General features: G+C 41.0%; 1 protein-coding gene across 11 annotated transcripts in view; it reads right to left on the bottom strand.

Moving 5' to 3' along the window:
• Positions 1–23665, bottom strand: part of macf1a (microtubule actin crosslinking factor 1a) — a 177855-nt gene that overhangs the window by 62027 nt on the left and 92163 nt on the right. For 6 of the 11 annotated variants that reach the window (XM_036566392.1, XM_036566393.1, XM_036566395.1 and 3 more), the window contains 23 exons: positions 23413–23574; positions 22508–22612; positions 22163–22258; positions 21920–22045; positions 20071–20223; positions 18725–18736; positions 17500–17654; positions 17143–17269; positions 16700–16883; positions 16399–16565; positions 15890–16068; positions 15660–15798; positions 15368–15561; positions 14828–14987; positions 14565–14648; positions 14309–14416; positions 14093–14191; positions 13857–13976; positions 13590–13681; positions 13292–13427; positions 3112–10653; positions 2824–2979; positions 2522–2737 (listed from right to left, as the gene is read on the bottom strand). In XM_036566392.1, the coding sequence (XP_036422285.1) occupies positions 2522–2737; positions 2824–2979; positions 3112–10653; positions 13292–13427; positions 13590–13681; positions 13857–13976; positions 14093–14191; positions 14309–14416; positions 14565–14648; positions 14828–14987; positions 15368–15561; positions 15660–15798; positions 15890–16068; positions 16399–16565; positions 16700–16883; positions 17143–17269; positions 17500–17654; positions 18725–18736; positions 20071–20223; positions 21920–22045; positions 22163–22258; positions 22508–22612; positions 23413–23574 (10512 nt within the window). The remainder of the gene's footprint in view (positions 1–2521; positions 2738–2823; positions 2980–3111; positions 10654–13291; positions 13428–13589; positions 13682–13856; positions 13977–14092; positions 14192–14308; positions 14417–14564; positions 14649–14827; positions 14988–15367; positions 15562–15659; positions 15799–15889; positions 16069–16398; positions 16566–16699; positions 16884–17142; positions 17270–17499; positions 17655–18724; positions 18737–20070; positions 20224–21919; positions 22046–22162; positions 22259–22507; positions 22613–23412; positions 23575–23665) is intronic. The other 5 variants (XM_036566399.1, XM_036566398.1, XM_036566400.1 and 2 more) reach the window with 1 other exon arrangement.

Below are 23665 nucleotides of genomic sequence, written 5' to 3'. Positions count from 1 at the left end.
ACGCTCCTTAAGTTAGCCTGCCAACCGCCATTCGTCCAACAGAAGAAGACCTGGGCACCAGCTTCTCATGCTACACAGGGTTAGGTAACCTAAGCTTAAGGCTGTTGCGTTTCATGTAGATGTGTGCCCTTGCTTGAAATATTACACTGTGGGTTGCTGCTGCTGAGAGCTGATAAAGTTTGGCACGAGCTGAGGGAGCTCTAGTGGCTCCCTGTCAGCCCATTTTTGAGCATGTTAAATTGGCATTAGCAGAGCGCTAGCTACAGAAAACAAAACCAAAAAAACAAAAATAAATAAATAAAAAAAAAAAGCATAGTGTTGCCAAATTTAAGTACAGAGTAGCAGAATTGTATCACAAGGGACAGACATTGGTTATTCTAACATTCAAATTTGTAAATGCAAAGTACTTGAATATCAACAAGAAATTTCTTTTTTTAACTTCTTATCTAAAACAGCATACGAAGAGTTAAACTAAGCGGTGCAGAAGTGAACAGGACGCATAGCTCAATTGTAAGCTATTTAGGTGAACTTTTAACAAATTGTAGTCAATACTGCAATCCCTGTTTAATTGGTAACTTACGTAGTCTTTTTTCCCCCCACCCAGTGGCCAGCTAGCAGTGTTTCACTTCACTTTCTTGCACTGGATTTAGCTTTTGAGATGGTGAAATGCCTTTTAAGTGCTGTGAGATTGGCTGATTAACATTGATAGATTTGTTTGGGGTTTAGAAAGTAACATGGATGTTTAGCATTTTACACGTCATAGTTTTGCACACTCACCAAGACAAATTCCTTGTTTATGTAACATACACTATATGGCCAAAAGTATGTTGGCACCCCTCCAAATTATTAAGGTGTTTCAGCCACAGCCTTTGCTAACACGTGGATAAAATCAAACATATAGCCTTGCAATCTCCATAGACAAAGATCGGCATCAGAGTGGGTAATACTAGAGAACTCAGTAACTTTAAATCTTGCACTGTTATACAAGCTTAATTCCAAAAAAGTTGGTACAGTGTGTGAAATGCTAATAAAAACAAAATATTTGATGTTTTACCTTTTGAACATCATTGTTTTTTGTAAATGCATGCTTCTTCCAAATTTTATGCCTGCAACATGTTTCAAAAAAGTTGGGATGGGAGCATGTTTACTACTGGATAATATAACTTTTCCTTTTAACAGCACATAATCGTTTGGAGACTGGAAGACACACTGATGTAGTTTTGAAAGTGGAATTCTTTGCCATTCGTCTGTTATACAATTGTTCTGCTGTGCAACCGTATGGGGCCTCTGTTGTCATATTTTAAGCTTAATAAGACTGAGAGACAGGCAGTCAGTCTAGCACGTGCACTCTGATTATGCAGCCATGCTATTGTGAAATACAGAATGTGGCTTGGTTTTGTCATGCTGATCTAAGCATGGCTGTCTCTGAAAAAAAATGTCGTCTAGAAGGCAGCTTATGTCGTATGTATTTGTTCATCGTTAATGGTGCTTTCACAGACCAGCCAACACCCCTGCATACCATGACAGATGCTGGATTTTGAACTTTACACTAGTAACAATCTGAATGTCCTTTACTCTTTGTGTTGGAGAACACATCAATTACTTCTATAAATAATCTGTAAGGTTGACTCGTCAGAACACAATACACATTTCCATTGTGCATCAGTGCATTTCAGATGTGCTCAAGCCCAGAGAAGCTGGTGGCATTTATGGACATTGTTGACATATGACTTTCACCAAGCATAGTGCAGTCTTAACTTGCATTTGAGCATGCAGCATTGAACAGTGTTTATTGACAAAAGTTTTTTAACATTTCCAAGTCCACAAGATGATATTCATCATAAAAAACAGGCCAGTTATTTTACGCAGTGCCGTCTGAGGGGACAAAGGTCATGGGCATCCAGTTATGGTTTTCGGCCTTGTCCTTCACGCACAAAGATTTTGTCAGATTCCCTGAATTTTTTGAGGATTGTTATGTACCATAGTGTCAAACACCTATTCCTGCATTTGCTTGTTAAAGAACACTGTTTTTTAAGCTGCTAGATTTTTACTGATGCATTTTGAGCAAAATGGCGAGCCTCGACTCACACTGTTCATCAGGCTCCTGTCCCAACTTTTTTGGAATGTTATAGGAGAATAAGCGAATATTTAAAAAAAAAATCATTAAAAATATTAAATATCTTGACGTTATACTGTTTTGGCTCAAATACAGATCAAAGTATATTAATAAATCACTGCTTTCTGTTTTTATTTGCATTTTTGTAGTAGTGCCTATACTCTGTTGCATCACTCACTATAGAGTTTCAAACTACCTCTAGAAGCAACACTAGCAAAATAACTGTGCGTCAGGAGCTTAATGAAATGGTTTTCCATGGCTGAGCAGCTGTACACAAGCCTAAGATCAAAAAGCACAATGCCACGTATCAGCGAGTGATAAATCACGCTTCACTTTCTCGCACAGGGAACCATGTTATATTGAAAAAAAAAGTCTCTTAACTCTTAAGGGAATATTTTCTCTTACTTTATGTGCATCACGGTGTGATTTCATTCCCTGCAGAACACTCTGGGAAAGTTCTCGTGCAGCATAAAATGCACGAGACAAACTGCGGCCATCCTTTTCCAGGGCCATGAGCAACTGGGGTGGGACATCTTCAAGGTGGGACCCCAGAAGCTGTCTAGATGCTTCAAGCTCCTTGTTTACTTGTGGCTCCAAATCACAAAGCTCCAGAGCTAGAGTCTGGTTTTGGAGAAAGAATAAGAACATATTAATTCACTGATGTACACATTAATACAATATGATTTAATGTTACTGACAGCGCCCACCTCTGTTTGTTTAATGACGTCATCAAGTGCGATAAGACTCCGGCCTATGGACTGTTGCTGCTGCTGTTTAAGACATACCTCGGTGTGTCTCACCATAGAGAGGAGTGCCAGAATTTTCTGGTCATGCTCTAGGCACTCTTGGCGGGCCAAAGAGGACTGAGGAGGACAAATATAAATTATTTAGAACAAGAATATCCAATCTAAGCTGACTGAGTAATTATGCTTATGACTGATGGGAAACTAAAACAGAACATAATGAACAGAGAATTTGTACACTTAATTGCTTACCTTGCTTATCTGTGGGGTGGTACCCTGTTTTTTCTTAGGATCATCAACCTGTTTTTTATCTACACTTTCATATTCTTCTTCTTCCTCTTCTTCTTGCTCTGTTACATCTGACTCTGGGATGTCTTCTGACTGTGACAGCCCTGACTCTGTGGACTCTTGTAGGGAAGCTTCATCTTTAGCCTCACTGTCCACATAGGGGTAATCCTTAACTATGTCTTGCAGAAGCTCAGTGCTGATTGCGTTTGCTTCTGTTTTAGAGGTTTGTATATCAACGTCACTCTGTGGTAAAGCAGGAGAATCCTTATCTAATTTGATGGGAGGCACAGACTTGCCCTCAGAAAGTGTGGTATATGACTGCTCATTGACTTCCAGTGTTATTAACCTCGGCTTCTCAGCTTCATTCTTGGTAAATTCAATTGGTAGTACAGCAGCAGGTTCCTTAGCAAATGTGACTGGAGGCACAGATTCTGTGAAATCTGATTTAGTATTTTCATAGCCCTCATCAAGAGCAGGGCATAGGTGCTCACTTACTTCAGATGTTTTTATTGCTAGCTTTTCACTTCTTCTCCAAAGTGACTCATGTTTAGCCTCTTCTGTTGTTCTCTCTCCAACTTTCTCATCTAAATCAATGTGAGTTAGTCTTTGCTTACTTGTGTCCATAGCAACAACATGAGAGGTTTCTTTAGTGCTTAGGTCTTGCTTTTTGGAAAAGTCTGATGCAGGCTGAGTCACAGGTACAGAAGATCTCAGATGGGAGATGTCAGGGGCTGTTTGACTGAAATAATTTTGTTTAGAGTTAGTCCCAGGTAAAACATCACTTGCCACTAACTTTTCATTCACATTTACTTGCAGTTTCTGATGTGTTCCATCCTTTTCCCTTGTGGGAAATGTTGAACTATCCTGCCCTTTGTTGGGTTTCTGACAAGTGGCCACATGACGTTCTTTACCAGACCCTTGACGCAATGCTTCTAATTCTTCAGCAGCCTGTTTCTCAGTGACTCCCCGCTCAAAGACTTTCTTAAGAATGCTTTGCTTGGCCTTCATCAGAAGTGCCTCCTTCTCCAGCTGTGCTTGGTTAAGTTTTTGAGGCTGTTCCATCTGTTCTGTTTCTACTACATCTAGTTTCTCACTTTGAGTTGTGACAACATCAGTGTTTTCCTCTGCTTCCTTTTCAGCATTTGCCATAGACTGCAACATTTGCTTGGGCTTTTTATTCTTCTTTTTCTTTTTCCTCTTCTTATCTGTTTGCTCTGGAACATGAACTTCAGAAACATCCACTTCTTTATCATACTCTGGTCTTGTCTCATTTATGACTTGGTGTTGCATTTTGCTGAGTAGTTCGTGATCTAGGTTGCTGTGGTCATCCTGCAGACTTGCAGGTTCTTCCTTTGCCATCTCTGCTCCAAGACTCGTTTTTCCATCTTTAGTCGGTTGCTTCTGGAGACTCACAACTACGTCCTCCATAACATCTCTCTGCTGCAGACCCCCAGGGAAAGCTTCAATACTATAACTTATTTCAGGAGCTCCTGTCAACTCTACTTTGACTACTTTCTCCATTTTCTCATTTCTTTCAATAGATGTCTGTTCACTGTCTAAAACATATTTACCAGTTTCATACTCTGCTCCCACTACAGACAAAGCATCTCTCTGATCTGGTCTACTCTCTAATTGTACTTCAGCCGCTCTCTCTACTTTCAAATCTTCAGTATATTTTTCATCAGTGACTACAGCCTTTTTCCCTGTCTTCTCAGTGCCCTCTACAGATGGAACTATGCTCATATCTGGAACCAGCAGAACCTCCAAATCTAATTTGTCCTTTTTCTCTAATTTTACATCAGATTCCTGATCAAAAGCTTCTTTTTCAGACTTGTTCTCAATGCCCACTACAAGGGAAGTCATGCTCGAATCTAGATCTACTTTGACTTCTCTCTCTCTCACATCTTCAACAGATTTTTCATCAGTGACTGCAACTTTCTTCCCTGCCTTCTCAGTGCCCTCTACAGATGGAACAACACTGATATCTGGAACCAGCAGAACCTCCAAATCTAATTTGTCCTTTTTCTTTAATTTTACATCAGATTCCTGATCAACAGTTTCTTTTCCAGACTTGTTCTCAATGCCCACTACAAGGGAAGTCATGCTCCAATCTGGAGGCTTTTGACCCACTAGATCTACTTTGACCTCTCTCTCTCTCACATCTTCAACAGACCTTTCATCAGTGACTTCAATTTTCTTTCCAGTCTTCCCAGTGCCCTCTACAAGTGGAACTATACTCATACCTGGAACCAGTAGAACCTCAGAATCTAATTTGTCCTTTTTCTCTAATTTCACTTCAGATTCCTGATCAACAGCTTCTTTTCCAGACTTGCATTCAACGTTCTCTACGAGGGAAGTCGTGCTCAAATCTGGAGGCTGTAGAACAACCAAATCTACTTTGACATCAATAGATTTTTCATCAAGAACTCCAATTTTATTTCTCATCCTATTGTCAGTGCCCTCTACTGGTGGAACTAAATTCATATCTTGAGGCCTCAGAACCTTCCAATGTAATTTGTCCTCTTGCTCTAATTTCCCATATTCTTCAGTTTTTTGGTCAGTGCCAGCAGCTTCTTTTTGAGACTTATTCTCAGTGCTCTCTATAGGTGAAGTCACACTCAAATCTGGAGGCTGTTGAACCTTCAGATATTCTTTAATATCATCCTTTCCATCAGCTGATATTTTATCAATGCCAAGAACTTCATTTCCAGTCTTGTTCTCAGTGTCCTTCACAACTGAGGCCACACTCACATCTTGAGATGTCAGACCCTCCAACCGTACTTCAACCTTTTTCTCTTTCATGTCTTCCACAGGTTTTTGATCAAAGCCTGCCATTACTCTTACGCTCTTGTTCTCAGTGTCCTCTGGAGGTGTTACAACACTCAATTCTCCAACCTCCAGATCTGCTTGGACCTCTTCATGATCAATATCTGGAACATCTTTTAAGATTTCATTCTCCACATCCACAAGTGATAAATTCACTTTTGCACTTTTTCCATCTTCCAACTCTGCCATTCCCTCTTTCTGTAGATTTGCACCTTCTTTAAAAGATTCTTCATGAATGTCCAAAAATTCTTTTCCGTTCTTCATCTCCGTACCCTCTGAAAGCGATGTCGCATTCATATCCAGAGACTTAACCTCCAAACTTTCATCTCTTTCTGTACCTTTTCTGGCTTGCTTCATATATTTCCCGTCTCCTCTCTTTTTCTCTTGTATCTTCTGTCCCTCTTCTGTTGTAAATAAAGCTATGTTCTTTCTATTTTCAACATTCTGTTTACTTTCACAAATTGCCTTTGCATATGAAAAAGACTGTTGTTCTGCAGCCTTAGAAAACTGTCCATTTGTTTCCTCTAAATATGGGGCTTGTCCATCATGTATTGTATGCGTGGTGTCTGGGGCAACCCTGTAGCTACTTTTCTCATAGTTTTCCAGCTTTGTGCGTGTTTTAGTGGGTGCTAGTTCAACTTCTGGCAGCATTTGGCTGTCTGACTCTGGGGTATGGTCAGGTGTGGGTGTGGTGTCATATTTCTTCCCAATTTCAAATTCTGTCTCAGACAACTGTGGAATCTGAACTTGACTTAGCTGATGCTGCAGTTCTTTATGTATTTCAGGGCCAAAGTCTTCAATGGCCTGCTGCAACCTTTTTTCTGTTTTTAGGGCAAAATGAGTCAGTACTTCCAATGATGCATCAGTGTTTATCTCCAAATCACTTGATGAAATAACCTTATGCGTTTGTTCCTCCATTTCAGATGGCGCATAGTGCTGAAGAAGCAGTGTTTTCTCAGGCTGAGGCGCCTCCAGAACCTCTGTAATCATACAGTGAGCCTTCTCTGATTCTGAAAGATGTGCTGCGCTCACTTCTGTGCTTTCATGTTGGCTGTTTGAAGGGCTGGCTTGATTTGACACAAGAGGACTACACATTCTACTTGTTGAGGGACCCACTGTCTTAGTGCCTTCCTCCTTATAATTTGGTTCATCCACAGGGCCAAAATTATCCTGAAGTTCCGCAGCCATTTCTCTAGAGATGAGCCCTTCCTGCACAGCCTTCTTAAGATCTGACACCCTGTGACCACTGCTAGGGTTAATCAATCCACCTTTCACTATCTGGTTTGTAGCAATAACCCTGGCAATATCGTTTTCAATGAGGCCTTTGTCAACAGCCTCTGGAATGGTTAGCCTCTTGCCATTTGAAATATTGATTATTCCCCCAGAATCTGCCTGGCTTTGCAATACTCTGAGTGCTGGAACAGGATCAACTTGACCAGTCTTTACTGCTTCTGGCAAAGTCATCATGCCACCATTTTGTTTGTGTGGAACACCTCTGAAGGGCCTAACTTCAAGGAATCGCCGACCTGTCTCAATGTCAATCTTTCCCTGGTTAATAAGCTCTGAGTAAGGTACAATACAAGCACTGTGAGGGTCCAAAACACCACTTCTTACATTGGGAGAGGCCATAGCTTTGTTTGCAGTGTCTTCATCAATGAAACCATGTGAAACAGCTTCAGTCAACGTAAGTCTACTTTTTGAAACTGCATCACAAATGAAGCCTACAGATGCCTGAACAGAAACACTGTTTGGATCTGAACTAAATTGTTCCTGCCTCTGACAAGACTTCTCAAAGTCTTCCAGCTTTTGGACAAATGATTTGTCAATAAGGCCTTGTTGTACTGAATCAGCAACAGTGAGACGAACGCCAGAGCCATGATGCACAATTCCACCTTGAGCCACCTGCTGCATTAGGATCTGCTGGGCTTCTTTGTGACCAATGATGCCTTTTTGAATGGCTTGTTGAAGAGGCAGAGGCTGTTTTGTTTTGGGATCCACCACACCATCCATCTGTAGCTGTAGTGTTAATTTTGTATGTGACGCATATGGATCAGAACTTTTTCCGTGGCATGACTTTTCCACTGCAAGCAGATCTTCCTTTTGGGCCTCTTCTATTAGCCCAAGATTTGCTGCAAGGGTAACAGAAACTTTCTCACCCCTACGAAGGTCAACAATTCCCCCAGAAACAACCTGAGCCTCCAGGAGCCGAGCTACTGTGTCTGGGTCCAAAAGTCCTGTCTGAGCAGCATCCTTTAATGAGTATATCTGACCATGTTTGACATCAATCACACCAGCCAAAGTCTTTTCTGACTGAAGAACACGGGTCATTAAGTCTTCATCTAGCAAGCCTTCTTGCATTACATCCTCAATGCTCAGTGACTTACAAGCACTCACATCCAGGAAACCACCAAACAGCCCTGCCCTCGACATTACTTTGACAGCAGTGTGACCTGGGAGCAGACCCTGGGATACAGCCTTATCCAGAAGCAACTTCTGGGCTCCATCAGTTAAAAGACCACTTTGCAAGAACTGCTTTGCCATGTCCTCAAGCTCTGCATCTTCATCACTTAGTTCCATGGATATGGTCTTTGGAATTTTTGAAGAGTCAGTTGTCTCTGTATTTCTGTTTGTGTCCATTTGATCTGAGATATCTGTGACTTCAATTTTCTTGACTTGTAGACCTTCGCTGGCAATACTCAGTACGTTAGTCTTGTCTAATCTGTCATTCTTGTTCGCTTGACCATCCTGGCTTTCTTCTGCAGCATCTTCAAATGAAATATCAGCAGCAGTGTTTTCTGTCCTTATGCCTAACCGTTTATTCTTAGATGGTGCAGTTTCTACTTTTTCCTCAAGCAAGCACTGATTTAATTTAGGCATCTCAACGCTGAGAGGCCCTGGGTCAGTTAGGCCCAGTACTGTTTCTTCCCTCTTTATTTCTTTTACCTCTGTAGTAAACAAGTCCAAAACAGAATCTGTTGGTAAAATGCTCACCTGCTTTATAAATGGAGGTAGTGTCTGGATTTCAGGTATTGTCTCTGCTAATTCTAAGCCGTTATCTGAGTGCTTTACCAAGTTTCTGTCAGTGCTGCTTTTTTCTTCATAAGCTGCATCTTCTTTTAGGGGACTTTTTACTTTTTTAGTTTCACAAACAGCATTATCAGTAACATCTCTTTCATGTTCCTCTGTAAGATTTCTTTGCTCTGTTTCAATGAATGGCACACTAAAATCAGGCTCTCCCGACTGCGGTTCAGGTCTGCTCTGGTCTTTCGTTGGTTGACAAATAAGCTCTATCAGTTCAGGCTCCAACAGGACTAGACGCTCTCCTGAACAGGCACTAATGTAGCTGTGCGTCATCAAGTAAGAGAGGAGGCGATAGTTGACCTGCTCCTCTGATCCAACTCCCTCTAAAAAGGAAGTGACATCATGAAGTTGTGGGGGTGAGAAAGCAGGTGAAGAGAGTGATGGTGATGAAGAAGAGCCCAAGCGATTAACATTTAAAGAACCTGTCTGAATCATGGCAGGCAGAGCATCTGGTACCCTTGTCTTTTCAAGGACCTCCACGACTTCTGTTCCAAGTATCTTCTCAGCACAGGCCAGAGGAACCACTTGACCACTTTCTGGACAGTAAACTGCACCAACAAAATGACGTTTGCTTAGGACTTTCCAGGCAAGCTCCCCTGAAACAACACCTTGCTGCAGAGCATCGGAGATCGAAAGTAGTTCCCCTGACTCTGGCCATATCATGCCCATAAAAGTCCACAGAGATTCCAGCACCCGTAGGGCCATCCGTGGAGATAAAAGCTCCCTTTGGATAGCTTCATTTAATTCCAGGCGTTCTCCACTGGCTGGGTCTATTATCCCTCCTGCCTGTAACTGGTGAGTCAATAAGGCACAGGCCAGGTCCTGATCCATAAGGCCAAGTCGCACAGCCTCATCTACTGTTAGCCGATGCCCTGAGCGAGGATCAGTGATGCCTCCTGCAAACAGCTGAGCCTCCAGAAGTCGAATAGTGACTTGCTGGTCAATGAGTCCCTCTTGGACCGCACGGAAAACGCTTACCTTTCTGCCTGATCGTAAACAGACCGTTCCCCTTGACTGCTGATTGACTGGCAGCAGACGCAATCCGGTCTCCTGATTCAAAAAACATCGTTGATGGAACTCAGACAGATTTAGCTTTTCAGCTGTATTCGGATCAATGAGCTCCCTGCGATCAAGGCGGGAACGTAACTTATTGTAAACAGCAACTGAGAGAAAGCCTTTCTGCATAGCATTTTCAAGATTGAGAGTTTCATTACTTGAAACATCTTGGAGTCCTCCTGTGTTCAACTGCAGCTCCAGAATACGAAGTGCAACTTGCTCTTTTATGTGACCCATCTCCACAGCAGCAGCAACTGGTATAAACTGACTCTTTGAAAGTTGGAACTGCTGGACAAGATGAAGGGCAGTCTCTAGTTCTAATAGTGACTGGTAGGTACAGTTGTCAATTAGACCAGTGGCAAGACTCTCTTCTAATGAGAGGCTCTGAGGGGAGTCAGGTTGTAACAGACCACCCATGACAAGCTGTGCCTCCAACAGCACACGGCATGTGTCCTGGTCTATAAGGCCACGACGTGCTGACTGGAAAACTGGAAAGGTCTCCATAGTTTCAAGATCAATTACTCCAGCGATGGTCTTGTGATCCTAAAAAAGAAATACACTGTGTAAATGTATTTACAAAATTTTTTGGTTTGGCTAAATAGTTTTTTTCTTTACTTAAATTTAGGTCAGTAAGGAACATTATAGAAAATACCCACAACCCAAGCATGCAAACCTATCATAAGGTGGTCATGTGCAGTACCAGATAAATGTATTAAATCTATGATCCTATGATTCCAACCTTAGTCACAACCCATTTTTGACAAACCAAATAAACCAAAATAACATGATCCTACAAAATTAATTAAACAGTTAAACATTAAATGTAAGAAAACATGTTTTAAAAGCAACAAAGCAAGAAGCATTTGCATGCACAAACTTGGAAAATGCAGAAATATGCTCAGCTATGAACACTCTAAGAACAGCAAAAGTGCCTTAGAATAAAGGGTAGGTCAGAAACGAAGCAACGGTAAGAGAGAAAGCGAGCACTACTTACCGTGTGGGGTGGGTCCTTAGACGCACACACACAGATAGGCCGACGGCTCGGCAGATTGAGGTGCAACAGGGTGAGAAGCTGGATGTTAGCATTCTGCATGCCACACTCCATCTGCCTGAGATACTGCCCGGGACTGACTGGCCCCTAACTGTTTGACGTTCCTTTCAGTTTGTTTTCTTAACATTCCTATAAGACTTATATCCAAGGCTTGACTCATGATATGGTTTGTATTATATCGCTAGGATTTCATTTGTATCTCCACTTTTCTGTTCTTTTAGTTTAGTTAAAATGTGCTTTTAGACTTACCTATTAGCAAACAGTAACTCTTAATGAGTCTACTGACATAACTTTTCCAAACCAAAAATTCAATATCTATTTTAAATTACTGACTAAACTTCATTTTGAAACCTTTTTTAATTTCAAAAGTGATCTTTCCCGGCAGCTGTTAGTGATTTTAAAGCAAAATGCTGATTAATTTCACACAGTATTACTGTTTTAAAGACAAAGACCAGAAACAGACAATATCACACACACACACACACACACGCAAATGCGTGTACATAGCAATGACCTGGACACATCATGCTCAAACACATGTGGGTATGCATAGCTGCCCTCCGGTGCTCAATCTACATCAGTCTCCATGACATACATTTACTGCTATCTTTAGTAGTAATATTTTTAAACCTTGTTTCTAGTCACAAAGAAGACTATTACCGCACTTGCTTATACATACACACAAATATCACTGCTTATATGCATAATACTGACTGTTGATGACTACACGCAATATATATATATATATATATATATATATATATATATATATAAAACAATGGTTGAGTCTCGTGGGTCCAGATGTGATCTATTAACAAGAATGTCTGGGTCTAGTAACAAGAAGTTCTGGCGTAAATGTGTGGGTGGGAATGTAAACTTCTTAGGGTGGGAAAAAAGACAAGAGTGACATTTCTGAGGAGATGATGTTGTTCTTGTCAACATGTATGTAACAAACTGCAAAATGCCCCCAAAGAAATCCAAATTTTGCATGTAGATGAGTGTTGAGTATGCAGAGAACACATTACATGTGTTAAAAAAAAAAAAAACATTACCTCTTGCAAGGGACAAACAGTTCCATTAAACCAGACTACAGTTTAGCTTTACAAGATATCCGATACTGGAGTTTCTGTCTTCTAGCAAAGTATTTGAAGTGGTTTCATGGAATCAGTTTTGTTCATTAAGCACACTTCTTGCAAAACAAAATCGAACAGCGCTCCGGAAACATTCACATTCACATCACAAACATGAACATTAGCTAATAATAGTGGTTCGCTATGCTATCTTATTTTGCTTGTGTTGTTTGTACTCCTGATCTTAAAGGAGCATGGGCATGGGGGGCAGGGGTGGTTGTACATGGGTTGTAACCCTATTAGCACCAGATTATGCAATCCAGCACCAAAAGTTTAATAAATTGTCCCCAGATGTGCATTCTCATTATAAGATCACGTCTAGCCTCGCCAGATTACGTGTGGTTATGTATTTCAGTGACACAATGTACATGTTTACCTATAACTGCCAGTGAAATAAATAAAATGTACAAATCAGAGATGCAAAAACCATAAATAATAGGTAAGGGCTTAAAATGGACTCTACATAAACATTATGAGTATGAACTCTGATTGTATATACTGAACCACTGTAATGATATGGTCTGTATATCAACTCAGTGTAATGATGCAAATGCTCTGACAATTAGCTCTGAATTGCTACTTCTTTTAATATACAGGGCCAGTAAGTAGCAATAAGCAGATGTGTCTGATGAAGATGGCAAATGGTGATGATGGTGGTGACATGATCACAGGCATGCTGTGAACAGTAGGTGAGGAATTCATTCCATGCTATTACAAAATTATGTTATGTCAAACCAAATCTGTGAGACATATGGAGGTGATATGGATGTCAAAAACGTGACAAGCAACAAATAACATGCGGTACCGACTCTATCTCTCTCTCATTCACACACACACACACACACACACACACACACACACTATTCTGTAAAAATTCCCTAGACTGAAACCTTTACATAAGACAACCACTTAAAGCAACACATACCAGGAGCATTGTTTTGCAAGCTTTTTGCGTTTTGAAGCTTGTTTTGGCAACTTTAGCTTAAACCTCTAACTCTACCTTTCGCTTTTCCTCTTTGGCCAGTTGTTCCTCTAGCTGTTGTAGCTGAGCAGCAGAACTGTCACATAGTTGTTTGTAGGTAGCAGTCAGTTCATCCAGCTGTGATGTCACTTGGGCACGCTCTTCAGCGGACAATCTAAGGAGACATGAGCCATGACAATATCAAATGTGTGCATGTGGATATTTTGCTTGGTTGTCTTGATGTATATTTGGAGGGGAAAAAAAAAAAACAAAACAAAACATACATGTAAAAGGTTTATGTATGGTATGTCAGTGCCTGTCAGTGTATCACACTCACTTGCTGGCCTGTTTTGATAGAAGGAAGACCTGTGTGCTCCTGATAGCTTCTGCGATTTCTTCTTTTTTAGAAGCTAACTGCTCATTTATTGCCTGAAGAAAGAGACAAATAAAGCATAAATCATAAGAATCAGTGTTACCAAATCTATCCTCATCTTGTACTGATACTCAGCTGTGCCAATGCTTGGAAGTTTAAAAATGTATGGGCAAAATCTGTGTGCAAATACTTAATGCTAATATTTCATGCTAGAGTTGGCACAACCCATACCTGCTGTGCAGCAAGTGATGACTCAGCTGGTCTTGCAGCTCTCTCCTGGAGACCCTTAACCCAGCCTAGAAGCTCAGAGACTTCTCCCACCCGGGCCTGTCTCTCCTCCTCAACCTGTTTCTGTAAGAGATTAACAAGCTTTTAATTATAGCATTTATTCTGACAGAAGTGTGAAAAATCACGAATCTAAAAAGTATAAAATCTAAATTCCAAGACTGGACAACTTTAAACCTTACCTCTTCTTCTTCAAGTCTCCGCAGTGCATCACTGATATACTTGACATGTTGAGTAGTCAAAGTCACCAGAGCTGTGTAACGTGTGCGCAGATCCATGAACTAGAAGAGCAAAAAGACTCAGCATTACAATAGGCCAGTTCAAACCACTAAGAGAATCAATCCTAAGAGAAATTGATAGTGCCCACCACCTCCCAAAATCATTCTGTCCTCACTTACTTCTTGTGTTATGGCGTCAGATGAAGAATGCATCCTCCGTCGTTTCACAGGAGACTTCTGGGTTGATTCCACAAAAGCTCTAAAGGTCATGAGCTGCAGTTCATAGTCCTAATGAACAAACACAGAGACACACAAACAACATTTGAGAACAGTTCCTTACATGGGGACATACTTCAGGAGAAATCTGTTCCCTGAGGCCTGCCAAAATAGTGCAGTCGACAGTAGCTTTGTCAAGTCCATTCTAAAGGGTGCTTACTTTGACAGCAGTGCAGTAGTGTTTAGAGTGGGTCTGGCATTCATCCAGTTTGACTTGGTTCTGCTCAATCTCAGCCACCAAAGCCTGCCGAGAAACAGTTCACGGTGAAGTCAGTTTTAATTAAATATACTCTGTCTTTATTTAGGTTATTATGTCTTACTATGTCTGTCCTCCTGTGATCTACTGTCTCGACAATTTGCTTGTACGTGTACTTTACTTCACCAAAAAAAACAATTCTAATTGTGAAATAACCTGTGACCCACCGTTTGCTGGGAAAGCTGCTCAGACAATGCTTTGCTGTCTGTCTGCTCAGGTTGGGTGTTTTCCTGCTTCGCGGTGGTCTCTTCAATCCAACAGATCAGGGCAGAATGACCCTCTCTGTATTGCTGCAGCACTGATCCTAGCATCTCCAGATCAGATAGCCTTTAGGACACACACACACACACACACACACACACACACACACAAAATGGTTGTTTCTGGCCAAATGCATACATTGATAGCTAACCTTAATAACATTTTTCTTATTGCTCTGCCTGGTTTTATTTGATTTCATTTTTAATAAGTTAGTAAGTTTAAATTCTTTTTCTTTGCATGTTAGTGTTTTATAAATATTAAAATATGCTACAAAACATCAATTTATATTGCATCCTTTAACTACGTGTTTACTTGTTTTAAAATTGCACACATAATTACATCAGTTTTAACTGTCAACAACGTTTGCACCTATACATTACACCCTTAAGCCACTGTCTCAGTCTGGCTCTTTCGTCTTTTAACTGTTCTCCTGCCAAATTGCTTACCGTGTTTCCATTTGTCTGCGCACTCCATTCCACCTCTCTGTGAGTTGGTGGGCTTTCTCTTGGTAGCGGTCAAGCTCGGGGCTACGATCAGAATGCAGCTGGCTGAGCTGGGTGCCTGCCTCCCGTGCCCGCTGCATCTCCAAACTCAAAGACTGGAAGATGTGATCCTGCTCTTCAAGCTCTAAATGCCATTTCTGCAAAACAGGTAGACAGACAAAGAAGAAAAGGGAGGTGGTCATAATATGGATATAGAATTAATGGATAAGTGTCTTTATATGTTGAAATGATTCACCTTGAGCTGTTCTCTCAAGGCCTGGATGGCAGCGGTATCAGCAGGAACAATGTCCTCCTCACTCAGCCGACCCTCATACTTCTTCACCTGAGACTCGGCCACTTGTAAGCTTCTCATCAACACGTCTACTGTTTTTAACCTGACAGAAGGGTGCATCAGTCAAGTCAGTCTGAGTTAATGAAATGAGAGGAAGCATGTCTAAAAGAAAGTGTACACGTGCATGTACTGACTTGTGCAGATAGACAGAGGACAATGAGTTGAGTCTCTCTATTTGCTCCACAGCCAGATTGAGCTCTGAGCGAAGCACAGGCACACTGGAAGAGGTGGGCTTCTCCTCAAAGAAGCTAACACATCGACGGGACACGCTGCCCAGATCTGACTGCAAACCTTTTAGATCCTGTTGTAGTTTCTGCACAACAAGAACAATAACATTGGACTGTCACTCATTTGCATTTAGGGGAGTATCTAAAACAAGTCTTATCAAGAGTTCTTCTAGACAGACAAACTCTTATCAAGAGCAATACAAGTGTTTGTTGTCTCCTTGGTAGACCTATCCTTTGCAAATAGACTAGAATCTAAGGATACCGGTATTGCCAGAAGGAATTTTTGTCTGCAACACACTGTTGTCTCAACTGTGATGAGGTGTGTTAAGTCAAATTTGGTACTGCGAGAGATCAACAGTACGACACATGACATTTCTTGGCCAGAAGAGGGGGCTGGTATACCACTTACGGCTTACCTCTTGTTCTGCTATATGAATAGCAGTGTCTGCACCATCTCCTGACAGGCCACTGGGGGGTGAAGCCTGCATGCCCCTCATCAGCCTCTGCTCTGCTTCCTGCAGGTGAGACTTAATGCTCTGCAGCTCTGAGAGGTATGAGCGAGATATCGATTCATCCTTTTCCACTAAGAGAGAAAGATGTTGAAAGAAAGAAAAACCCTGAGACATGACCCTAACCAATCAAAAAAAACTTTTCTGGAGTCCATTTATAAATATGTATAGATATAAATATAAATATAGTGCATTATTGCCTGCATACCTGTCTCCATGGAGATCAGCAGGGCTTGGCAGTGCTGGCGGCAGTTCTCTACCTCTTTTTCAAGCTCTCGTCTCTCGGATGGTGTGAAGAGGGTGCTCTCGTTACTGTCTGCCAGGAAGTCAGTCAAGTGGGTGTCCAGGTTCTCCAGGGCCTGTTGCCTCTCAGACAGAGACTGGGAGCGCACCTAGAGATACAGAGATGCTAGGGTTGAAGAAACTCTCTGAAGAGTCCTTTTAGAAGAGCTTCACTGGAATGAGTTGCAGCTTAACCTCCTGAATTCTAGGCTTCTTTTCCCCACTTATTAATCTTATTGCTTATGACTCAGTAATAACTAATTGAGATGACTTTTATACTAATATGCAAGTTATGCAGTTATTAGACTAAGAAACTAAGGGTAGGTCCCACATATGGGCCCCTCGAATTTAAGAGCTTAAAATACTGACTGTATCCAGGGTCCAAGACGAGATGATGTTGATGTCTTTCTGCAGATAGTGCCAAGTTACAACACTCTTCATGTTCATATGCAACTGATGCCATAATGACATTACATTCTGATACAGCTGCTCCATTCTACAGACAGGAGACATGAGTATTTCATTAGCATTCTTGTTTGCAAGACCCAGAAGTTAAAATTAAATAACTAGATAAATAACTAGAGTAACTAAAGTGGTCTTACTCTTTTTGCACTAACCAAAGATTTCTATCTATCTGTTTAAGAACTTCAGTGACTGTATACAGTGACTTTCCACTTTAGTTATTCTAGTTATTTAGGGGAATACACATCCATGAATGTGAGGTACCTGTTTGCAGTGTCAATGGCTTCCTTGTTAGGGGGTGGAACGGTGAAGCACACTGAAGGTACCATAGCCTCATTTCCTGTGGGACTGATGATCTTCCACTTCGTCCTCTGAGAGTTATCCTCCAACACACACTCTTCTCCTTTACTGACTGTGATCTAAGATAGACAGAGAAAGAGAGAGCAAGAGCAAGAGCGTAGAAGTGAGAGAGAAAGAGAGAGAAATGGATAGATGGAGAAAAGAGGGAAGAGGGAAGTGGTGGTAGGTAAGGGAAAAAAGTTTTGAAAAATTAAGTAGAAAAGCATAAATAAAAAATGTAAAAGTAAAATATTCTATGTTATCAAGCAAACGGTGAGAAATAAAATGTTAATGCTAATGGGCCTCAAATGGGTAACCAAATTAAAGTATGATGTATCAATGCAGTTTTTTCTTATGTCTCCTTGGAACTATGCTACAAATATAATGTAAACCTGTAGTGTAACATAAGCTTATCTGAACACCATTTAAGGCTTTTTGCTGAATTGAAGCCTGTTTTAAACAGGCTTAGGTCTTTGCAGCATAAGAACTAAAGTTGCATGTTAACTAAAAAATAAACTGGGGATTTTTTAGCAAACAAATCAGAAGGGGAGGCGTGTGTATGAAGAGTCTGATGCCCCACCCACCCTGTCACCCTGCCCCCTGCACACAGAGCAGACTACTGTCCTACAGTATGATGTGAGGTAGCAGAAATCACTGCTGCTGGCTCAGACAGCTACATCTCTTTGTGACTAATATATGCACCATACACAGATGCCAGAAATAGCGCAATGCCACAAAAATGAACTCAGTCCCACTTTGCAGTTAGTGTCCCACAACCTGCATGCTAAACAACTGTATTTCTAAATGTCAAGTGCTAAAGAAGGTTGAAGTGCTTCATCTATAAAAAATTAAATAAATTTGAAAAACAAAAAACAAACAAATAAACAAAAAAACCCTATAATAGCCTAACTATAACTGAAAATTTCAGTATTTTTTTTTCTCAGTTGCCCAAATTTTGGTGCGGCCCTAGTTACAACTTCTTTTTACGTGAATAAAATTGTACACTAAACAGATAAAGACTGCTACTGTGTGAGCATGAGTAGGATGCTGGAGGCAAAGTGGGAGTATTACAGCATCAAATTTGAAATGAGTGTGCAGAGCCAGGTCAAAGAGCAGAGGGCAGAGGTAAAAGAGTGATTAGCAGCAGTACCTGAGAGTTGGCCTTGCCAGCCCCGCAGACACACAAGAGGAAGGGAGGAGGAGAAGGGGAGGAGAGCGAGAGAGAGAGAATGGGTAAAATAGGAGGGGGGGAGTAGGGATAAAGAGAAAGGGAGGTGGGAGGAAGGGGGGGAGGGGAGAAAGAGATTATTTTTGGGCATTGTTAAGACCCTGCCTTACTGTGATAAATGCGATTATGGGTGAAAAAAAAAACAACTGATGAACAGACCTACGGCTGGCGCATGTCTGAATATTTATGATTGAGCAGAATAAAAATGAACGTGAATGACACCAACTCAGATCACGCATGAGTTAATGTACTGGTCTATGCATATATCTAGGTACAATGGGTGCTTGCCCAGTGTGGAGTGAGGTACGAGAAGTGTATTCAACAGTGCTGCAATTCAGACAGTAATCACTGCACCTCCACCAGCCTGTGCCGCTCTGCTCCCGCCTCAGTAAGCACACATTCTCCATAAGTGCAGCAGTAGTGAAAAGGCACTTCTGCCACCACGGAGCCACAGCATCCAGGCTGTACTCTGCCCATGTGCTGCACATTCGCAGGCAGTGATGTTTAATGCAAGAACCTTTCAAAGCTCACGTGACATCACAGTACACCTGCCAGCAACAAAAAGCACTTTCACATTTTCCACCTGCTGGGAAATCAGCAGAAAATGGAGAGCTTTCCATGTGCTATGCTTGCATTTCAGTGCATTATAGAAGAGAGTGACGCAACTGTGACAAGATGGCAGCAGTCTTCAAGACTCATCTCATTCTCTTGAGGAAAAAAAAAAAAAAAATGCTGCGCCTGTGATTCCTAGACCTGAAAATGTAGTCCCATCATCACCTACACTGTTTCAAGAGCCTGTATCCTACATTTTCTTTTTTGGACTAGGGAGTGAATGGTACATTTTCAAACTTAGTGTTAACATATTACATCCAAAAACACAAATTCTAGTTTCCATGATATGGGCCCTTTAAAGCTTTGAGAGGTATCACATTTGTCATCAAGAATTTTGGGTAGACAAGTCACAAGTCACAGTTCATTTTAATACTCAATCCCTGGGTTTGTCAATGCCAGCCACAATGTGAGAAAGCCTTGGGGACAAACCATCTGTTTGACTACACACGGATTCACTTCATTATTGCCTTGAGAAGGACAGACAATGGGAGGCAAGAGTATGGCGTGAGCAGGGCGTGAGCAGGGCGGGATGGGAACATTCAAGAGAGTGCACACTGGCAGCCCTTAAAAAACAGGGCTCAATACAGAGCATGACAGGTGAGCTGAGGTGAGGGAGGAGGGAGTTGGTGGGAGTGCACTGTTGATGTGTGTCATACCTCTATCTGTCTGTAGTCGCAAATGGCACGAATGGGCGTGGTGGTACCTAGAATGCAGTCAGCGCTGCGTGGGCGGAGCTGGACCACTGTCTTTGCCCGCCCTACCAGGCTGGCCACTGAACTACGGTACTCAATCAGCTGCTCCTTCTCTTCCTGTCAGAGAATTGTTGGAAAGTTTGTTAACTGATCTGCATGGATCATCGCTCAAATCAAATCAAATGGCAGAACACTGATGAATACCATTTAAACCAACACATGTTGCATCAATATCTCCAAGAGAACACTTTTGAGCCTTTATATGAATATGGAAAACACTGATTAAATGAGAGTCAATTTGATGTAATGCAGCATCAAAGACCATATTAACCTGTGTATAATATAATGACATTTAAATTATTTGTATTTCAAACAGAAATGATTATGGTTTCAGTGACCTCTATATCATATTACCTAGCCCCAAACGTTCACTCTACTTTGTCTATTGCTAATATCTTGATACTTAAATCAAGCTTACTTAAAGTAAAATAAATTTTTAAAGAAATATGTAACCTAAATGTAATGTAATAATAATATAATATTCGTATATAATCATTAAGTTCCAGATTAATGTCTGTCTCCTTAAACCAGTTTAAAAGTAGTGCCAATATCCAAATATCGCAAGCGACTTTAAGGGGGTTTGAGCATTAGCGTGTGGTTGGCACTAATGCAGTTAAAAGAAGATCAAACTGTCAGATGCAGTTTTTTAACTAAACAGAGATCAAAAATTACAACCACACAGTCTTGAGGACAATGAGTAATGGGACTGTTTTAGGGAGTCTGTCAGAAGCAGTAAATTTGTGTTACATTCCGAACAGCAAATTAAAGGCAGCTGCATAGAGTCATCTGTCGAAAGCTTATTGAATCTCTTCCCCCAGTGAGAAATGTGCTCTGAAATACACAACATACTCAACAGAGCCCTGCTGTTAAACTGAAATGCAGAAAATCTTTTACCTGCCACTGCATCCCCACAGAGCAAAAATCAACTCAGACCATACTGGTTTGCAAGTATGTCCATTACTTTACACTGAAGTAGAACAAGGTACAGATGGATTTTGCTGCGTTTAATTTCTAGACACTATTTTAAACAGTGTAAAGCTAGAAGGTTGTGATTATCCTCAGGATTTCACTTCCTTTAAGGAAATCATCTTCCAGAACTTTTCCAAGACAAACCCCAGGACAATTTCCATGAGTTATATACATGACAGCTTTCCCTCATGAATGGTCATCTTAAAAATGGTATACAACTGCTGACATCCTTAACATTAAAAGTCAACAATACAACCCTAGCAAGCCCTTACCAATAATTATCTGATCACAAGCACTGCTAAAACATTAGAAGTGACTGTTACAAGAAGCTGGCATGTTAATATAGTCTTGCTCTACCAGGTGTTCTGACACAGCATCCACACATTTGTCCAAATGCAACACTGTAATATTCCAAACCACAGTGAATGAATGGACATTCAAACTGGGCAACAGTAACTTTTCATATTTTTCAGGTGTTTTCCATGATAGAAAAAAATAGTCTTCAAATATCTACGACATGTGGGAACTATGATCCTTTTTAACTGAATATTAAGTGCATGCACATTGCTTTATAGCAGTCCTCCAGTGCCAGCTGTATCTCTCTTTTCCTGATGGTCACAGAGGAAATGCTCACTGCTCACGCTCTCTCTGTGGCAGACCTCTCTCACAGTGCCATCTGCTGTGTGCTAGCCAGGCCATGAGCACCAACCAAGCTCAACAGACCTGTCTATGTGGGGGTGTGTACATGCATGCATAATCAGAGAGCCAGAGAAAATGATCTTACCATAGAGTCTTGCAGCAGGTCCTCCAGTTTGCCTAGTCTGCTGTTTTTGTCAGATGTGTATTGCCTTTTAATGGTGTCTTGAAGCTGCCGCAAGTATGTCTCACACTCTCGCGCATCACTCATGAACTACAAAAAGAATATAACAACAACAAGGTGTAACAGGGTTTCATCCAAATGGTCACATGGATCAAAAAAGAAAAAAAAAGCCATAAATAATGTGAAAATAAATTCCAGACTCAGTACCAGAAAGTAGGCAGTGTTGTCCTTGAGGTGCTGCTCCACACAAATACATAGTTGTCTGACCCACTGCCACTGTGTCTGCAAGGCAGCACTGTAGGCCTGTGGTGGTTACAGATATCATGATTAGCATCAACCTACATATTTTCTTCAAATATTTATGTTACAACGATGATGAAGAAAGTTACAGAAAAGATGTCTGAACATATTCAGATTTATTCTTGCATTTAACATTTTGAAATATATTAAATTAATGCACTGTAACTTTGATCCAGTTTCTGCACCTCTATAATGTCTACGTTGGAAAAAGTCTATGTTTTGGGCAGGCATGCATGATGATTGAGATCCCACCTCTACGGTCTGTTTGGCTGGGTGGTTATCCTGACACAGCTGATCAGCTGTTTCCTGCAAGGACCGCATCACTTCCTGTTTTTCCTCCAACTCGGACCTCATTTCCTGAGACAGAATGTTAAATATTAAAGCACCTGTGTCTTTTCTTTGTTATGTAATCTTTCTGAGGGCAAAGGGACACTCTAAACATTGTTGCATCTGTTCATCTTGTTGTTATTATTCTCTGCTGACAAATCACAACAGGTAATAAGACGTGCACTAAAAGCAGCTTGATAGAAGGATCTGTGTATTTCAGTGAAGAGAAACAATGGGACAAGTTCATCTAAGCAGATGAACAGACATATTAAAACGTGCCTCATACAATTTAAGACCTTTCAAGATTTCATTCAACTCTCAGTGGGTTATTCACGCTGGATTTGAAGAAACTATCCTAGTTTATATGTTCTTGGGGATCCATGCCCTTTATATGAATAAATCATATTCTCTTTGGATTTAGACTGGTATTATGTTGGGTCAATATATGAGGCTTGAAAATAGCTATCAACATAAAAGGAAAATCAAGAAGTGTATGTATTTGTGGTGCATTTGTGTCTCTGTAAATATGCTGATTTGCATTATTTTGCTAAAGGAAAAAAGTATCATAAATGAAGGTGCATTACAATAGCAGTGGTACAAGCTACTGTAATTTCACTAAAGGACACCTTGGCTGATTTCAAGATGAAGAGAAAATGACAGCACTTGATGCTATTATAGAAACAATGTTGCTCTCAGTCTTTCCATGGTTATCATGTAAAAACGAAAAGGGGTAAAACAGAACAAGAGGATTAGTTATATATTGGACAGGGATATGATACACTGTTCTACAGAGTTCTTCTTGTCTGCTCTGTGCTTTATGTGTCACTCACAGCATACTGCTCTCTCTTAGCAGTCATGTTGGTGTTGTTCTCACTCCAGTCGAAGGCCAGCTCTTCTTCTTCCTTTTCATTCAGCCAGATGAGCTCCTCAGTGCAATGAGACACAAAGGCTCGTAGGCTCTCCAGGCAACGCAGTCGCCATGACGAATGCTCCTGTGGCAACATAAACCATTCACAAACAGTGACTCAGATGACCTCAGCATATAAAACACACACAAACACACACCACAAAAAGGCCTAGCTC

This window comes from Colossoma macropomum, unplaced genomic scaffold, assembly GCF_904425465.1.
Source record: "Colossoma macropomum unplaced genomic scaffold, Colossoma_macropomum, whole genome shotgun sequence".
NCBI classification, from domain to species: Eukaryota; Metazoa; Chordata; class Actinopteri; order Characiformes; family Serrasalmidae; genus Colossoma; species Colossoma macropomum.
This window is presented reverse-complemented; position numbering and strand designations above follow the sequence as displayed.